Raw genomic sequence first — 6000 nt, forward strand, 5'->3', positions numbered from 1 at the left:
TTCTTGATTGAATCACTAGTGCTACAAAGTGACAATGGGTTGAGTTATTACCAGAGCAAACCGTATTTGCCACGCGAAATCCTCCTGATCGTCTTGTAGCGGATAACCTCAAGCACACTTTGCTCTTCAGGCACGCACGCACACTGAACAGCACAGTCCTTCAATCGAATCTGAGGTTAACAAGCAGTGGTTTGTAGCGAGGGAGGTCAAAGGAAGGAAACTGGCGCAATCAAAAGATAACAAAATCTCCTTGGAAATGATGAAAGCGGAAGAAAAGATCCATATGACAGATCACAACTCCAGAGAGCTTTTCATTGTTTGCTGGAGCAGGGCCATTTTTATTTATTTATTTATTGTGTGCATTTGATGTAGGGTACAAAGTGAAAAAACACATTTTTGTTACTTTGTTCAGAAAAGGACAGCCACTGGATACCTACAATATCTATTTGAACTGTGAATAAATATGGTTTGCCACTTAGTGAACCAACAGATGTTCAAATGGGGGGATGAGAGCAAAGTGATGCTGTTACAACATGTACCTACTCCCACCAGATATTACTCATCTTCACTCCCTTTCAACCCAAATATATTCTGTTTTTTCCCTCCCCCTGACATAACTTTTGCCCACCTACCCCTCCATCCATCTTCCGCCCCTCTTCAATCCTTTTATCCCTGGCCACCATCCAACCCCATCTTTCTTCTTCCAACCCCCACTTCTCCTCTCACTCCCCCAAACACACACACACCATCCATCCTTCAACCCCTACCTCTCTTCCACCCCACCCCATACACACACACCCCACACCTGCCAACCCCTACCTCTCCACCTGCCTCCTCCCTTCTCAGAGATCGTGGACCGGGTGGTGTTGGGTGAGTGGCCGTGCCTGCGGCCTACCGTGGACCCCCAGAGCCACAGCGAGGAGCTGGGGCAGCTCATGCTGCGCTGTTGGGCCGAGGAGCCCTCCGAGAGGCCTGAGTTCAACCAGATCAAACTGCTGCTCCGGAAGCAGAACAGGTACCAGGATGCACCGCCTGCCGGTGCTGCCACATGGCATAACCGTCTGCTTTGCTTTACTACACAGAATGGAGGTGCATCAACACCTCTTGCTTTGCTACTCATCTAGAAACTAGGTTGACTCATTCAAAAGCGTTTGTCAAAATCCACGTTACAAACCGTACAAGTTTAGTTTAATGCCACTGGCATTGCTAAGAAATATCAACCTACAAATATCACAAGAATCATACCTTGGATTATTGTATAATTTGGTTACATCAACTTAGCTCTAGATGATAAAAAGCTGATTTTTGTCGTGTGTGTGTGTGTAGGGAGTGCAGCACCAACATCCTGGACAACCTGCTGTCACGAATGGAGCAGTATGCCAACAACCTGGAGGAGCTGGTGGAGGAGAGGACCCAGGCCTACCATGAGGAAAAGCGCAAGGCTGAGGCCCTGCTCTACCAGATACTACCCCAGTAGGTCCACACACACACACTCTCACACTCGCACACATTCTCACGCACAGCTGCTAGTAAGAGGCTCCGCGATATAGCACTTGCATTGCACCTGGGCTATCACAAGCACGCACGCTTCTCACACGGTTGTGATTTGGTCCCTGCAGCTCCGTGGCGGAGCAGCTTAAGAGAGGGGAGACAGTGCAGGCCGAGGCTTTTGACTCTGTCACCATCTACTTCAGCGACATCGTGGGATTCACAGCCATCTCTGCGGAGAGCACACCCATGCAGGTGAGACTGGCCATGACATGACACGCTCAGCTGGAGTGACTGCACACCTCTACCGTGTAAGATTACACACAGACACCCACTGATGTGACAACCGCTATGTCTCTTTTGACGGAAATCGTCATTCTTTCTCTTTCAGCGTGCCTGATCTCGCGCTTCCTTGTGTGTCGAGCCACCTAATATCTGATTTGTAAGATTTTGGGGATTCAAATTGTTCTTTTTTTTGTAGGTTGTGACCTTGCTCAATGATCTCTACACGTGTTTTGATGCCATCATAGACAACTTTGATGTTTACAAGGTAAAACAGCAGTCTTTCTCAACAGACACGCTTTTCTTTCTCTTCTGTTTCTCGACAAACATCTATTTTCTCCTGTGGTCTTGAATATCTTCTGATTCTTCTTCACTGATGGGGTTTGATCAGACAATAATCTAATGTAATTGAATATAATTAAACAGAAGGACTATTTATATAGTCCACCTCTCTGAGAAAATGATTTGAAAGCCATTTATTGTCAACAAACTGCATCAGTGCATTTGAGATATGTTGCGCCCTTGTCGTCCGTATGACTCTCTGGCGCCCCCAGGTGGAGACTATCGGAGATGCCTACATGGTGGTGTCAGGGCTGCCGGTGAGGAACGGGAATCTGCACGGGCGCGAGATCGCCCGCATGGCCCTGGCGCTGCAGGACGCCGTACGCACGTTCAAGATCCGCCACCGGCCTCACCAGCAACTCAAACTGCGAATTGGCATCCACAGCGGTAAGGGCGTCTGGCAGCAACGTGAATACGGACTGTCCAGACAAAAGCGTGGTCGACCTGTTGAAAGGTTCAAATGATTCAATGTTTCCAGCTTTCCTGTTGACTCCTTGTGTGTGTGTATGTGTGTGTGTGTGTGTGTGTATGTGTGTGTGTAGGTCCAGTGTGTGCAGGTGTAGTAGGGTTGAAGATGCCCCGATACTGTTTGTTTGGGGACACAGTCAATACCTCCTCTCGAATGGAGTCCAACGGCGAAGGTACAGCCTCTTCAAATAACGCTGCCCTTCAATTCCACACACTAACACTCAAGCATACACACACGCTCAAAACGATGGAATATTCTCTAGTTATTTAAGTGCTAGTCAATCCAATATGGCAGTCCTTCAGACTGTTAGCAGTAAGGAGCCCTTCATGATTTTTCCTTAAAGCAGAAATTATTACACAGTATCCTTTTTCTCTCTTGATTGAGCATTAGCACTCAACATTAAGGTCAACTGATGACTAGGCCTGTAGAATGTGAGAGCATTTGTTTGATTACATTTATAAAGTACAAAGCAAGAGTAGTACTTTGAGGCCTTATTACATTACATTTCCATTTAGTCATTTAGCAGATGCTCTTATCCAGAGCGACTTATAGTGTGTACAGGGACATTCCCCCTGTGGCAAGTAGGGTGAAGTGTCTTGCCCAAGGACACAACGTCATTTGGCACAATCAAACTGGCAACCTTCTGATTAATAGCCTGATTCCCTCACCGCTCAGCCACCTGACTGTTCTTTTTTAAAAGAATAGCAAAACCAGAAGGGTGGAAACGTTGCTAGCTTCGTAGCAAGAACTTCTTGTGAGGAACGGTGATATGAAACTGTAACTTCTCTGTGCAGCGTTGAAGATCCACGTGTCAGCGGCCACGCAGGACGTCTTGCAGGAGTTCAACTGTTTCCAGCTCGAGCTGAGGGGAGACGTGGAGATGAAGGGCAAAGGCAAGATGACCACGTACTGGCTGCTGGGAGAAAGCAAGGGCCAGGAGTGAAGGGGGGAAGGAGGGTTGGAAAGGAATGGGAGACCCGGACTCAGGACCCTAATTTGGAGGGGTGTGAGTGGTTGAAATGGAAGAGAGCAAAGTGTGTTGAAGGAGAGCATAAATGGAGCCAGAGGCTCCAGTCATGGAACATGAAGATGAAGCAGGATGAACATAGTTTGGAAACGTAGAATATTGTACATCCCAGCATCAAAGAACTGTGCTCTCACACCCATTGGGGAATCATGAGTGTGTCAAATGTTCAGTGCGTATCTTTTCTGTATTAAAGATTTTTTGAATTGTAATGTTAATTTGATACAGCACCCGTAGAACAGTTTTATTTTTTTACCCTGTGACTCACAAAACTGTAGTGTGATTGTGGATGTTTCAAACTGTTACTCACATTATGTAACTTGAATATGTATCGACAGTATGTCCATTCTAGCCTTGTAAAGGACTTTCACTTGATTCCTGTGGTAAAGTTACAGTAGTATTGTTTTGCCTTGTCTCAGACTCTAACCACTTTAAATGAGCCTGGAGATTGGATTTGTTTATTTGAGTGGGTGTGAGAAATCTAGTAGGAGGAGGAAAAGGAAAGGGAGCAAGAAAGAAAAAGTGTGCGTTCATGCCATGGATGTGTGTTTGCAGTGTGAGTGCCTATAATTGTGTCATACGAGAACACATTATTACATTTATTCGTCCATTATTTTCCCACGGCTTCATGGGCAAAAAAAATGCACCTACATTGCTACACTTTGGTTAAATAAAAAAATATTACTCCACCTCAACAACACTATACAGTACTTAATATTGTTACTCTCACAACAAATGTTTTTAATAATTGCCTTTAAAATTGGTGACGCTTGTTTTCAACATAGATTGCACTCAAATATATTCTACACTCTGCAAATGCAACTTGGTACTGGCAGCAGTTATGAACAAATGCTGATTTGTGACTGAACAAGACAGTAGTCAAAATGAAAAAAAGTTACGATCATGGTTTGCAATGCATTACAACAGCAGTGCTAGCTTTGTATTACATCAGGTAACATTTTGGCAGAAGAAGTTTGGTATTGGACTCTGCCACGTCACATCCCATTTTCTCCAGTGGTCTACCACTCTGAAAGCACACCAGAATTTTCTATTTTTGTGTCATGTTACAATAAACTTTCTAAAATCTTGTGAAGTATCGGCATAGAAGATGTCTGAATAAACGGAAGAATTTTTACATAGGATGCATTGAAGTGCCATATCTTGTTTTGGTGGTCACAGTAATGATACTCAGTGACTGGTCTTAGTGGTACCAGGTTTTAAGCCAGCAGTATTCACTTGTACTGAAGCATCAAACTGATTAAGTATGTATATTTCAGATTGTACATGTCAGTCCTAAATGTGTTTCCCTATGGTAAGTTTTTTCTCCTTGAATCAATAAAAATGATATACGTGTGAGTTTCTTCCTTTGTTTTTCCTTCATAATGTGTGCTTGGTCTCACATACTGAATTATATTGATATGTATGTAGCGTTACACAGTAAAACAATTAACTCTATTCTGTTCATATCAATTGAGCAAAAAACAAGATTACCTTAACACACATTAACTTGCTCTGCCAATTATATATATAAAAGGACTGATGACTACACTGTAAAAAGAGAATTGTTGGACCAACTTAATTGAATTTCTTCAATTGGTAACACATAAATGAAGTAGTTGCAAATCTGAGTTTTTTTATACTTTATTACATAAATGTAAAAAAGCTTGACGTCTATTCACCTCTCACCAACACAGCTTTCGATCCAACACATGACACAGGTTTTTTGCATTTAAATGTAGAATCTTTATAATGTAAAACAAATGTCCATAAGTTTCAGAACTGGGGAAAGTTCCAACAGTTGGGCAATGAGATTTATACAAAAAATAGTTTTGAACTATCAGCTGTAACACACTTGTTGTAGAGAGTGGAGGAAATTGGGATTTCCTGTGTACTTAAATTATTCACAAATCAATATAACTTTCACAAATCAATCATTGGATTGGATAGTCATTGGATACTAGTTAGTATGTCTATCATGCCAGTTTGCTATTGATAAGACTAGATTGTGTATATTGTGTTGTGTAGGGGGTTAAATATTGGCCAAACAACCAAAACCAATTTCCCTATGGAACATGAGAAACTGAACAGTGTATTGGCATGAATCAAATATTTCCAATACAAATAGAATTACAGTTATTTGACTCTATGGGTTAAATCAAAGTTTAACGGTCAAAGTAAGCTTAAAATTACAGACGCATTTTATACCGTGCAAATGAATGAAATCAATTACAAGGCAAACGTTACAAAATGAAGGCTTTAAATCTTACCTACTCTACCATTATCATTGTAAATCAGAGAGAAAGCAAGAGGTGAGCAAGGAGTAGGACAGTAGAACAAGGGAGAACTGAGGAGAAGGTCTCAGGAGAAGAATCCACAGAACAATGCAGTACAATTC

General features: G+C 42.6%; 1 protein-coding gene across 1 annotated transcript in view; it reads left to right on the forward strand.

Moving 5' to 3' along the window:
* LOC146300785 (atrial natriuretic peptide receptor 1-like) overlaps positions 1–4961 on the forward strand; it is a 39522-nt gene extending 34561 nt beyond the window's left edge. The window contains exons 17-23 of the mRNA XM_084706155.1: positions 847–1015; positions 1327–1473; positions 1620–1743; positions 1970–2038; positions 2325–2499; positions 2655–2753; positions 3376–4961. Coding sequence (XP_084562281.1) covers positions 847–1015; positions 1327–1473; positions 1620–1743; positions 1970–2038; positions 2325–2499; positions 2655–2753; positions 3376–3524 — 932 coding nt within the window. The 3' untranslated portion in view covers positions 3525–4961. The remainder of the gene's footprint in view (positions 1–846; positions 1016–1326; positions 1474–1619; positions 1744–1969; positions 2039–2324; positions 2500–2654; positions 2754–3375) is intronic.
* Positions 4962–6000: the final 1039 nt, after the last annotated feature.

This window comes from Hypomesus nipponensis, chromosome 2 (genome assembly GCF_054491055.1).
Source record: "Hypomesus nipponensis isolate SF chromosome 2, ASM5449105v1, whole genome shotgun sequence".
NCBI lineage: Eukaryota > Metazoa > Chordata > Actinopteri > Osmeriformes > Osmeridae > Hypomesus > Hypomesus nipponensis.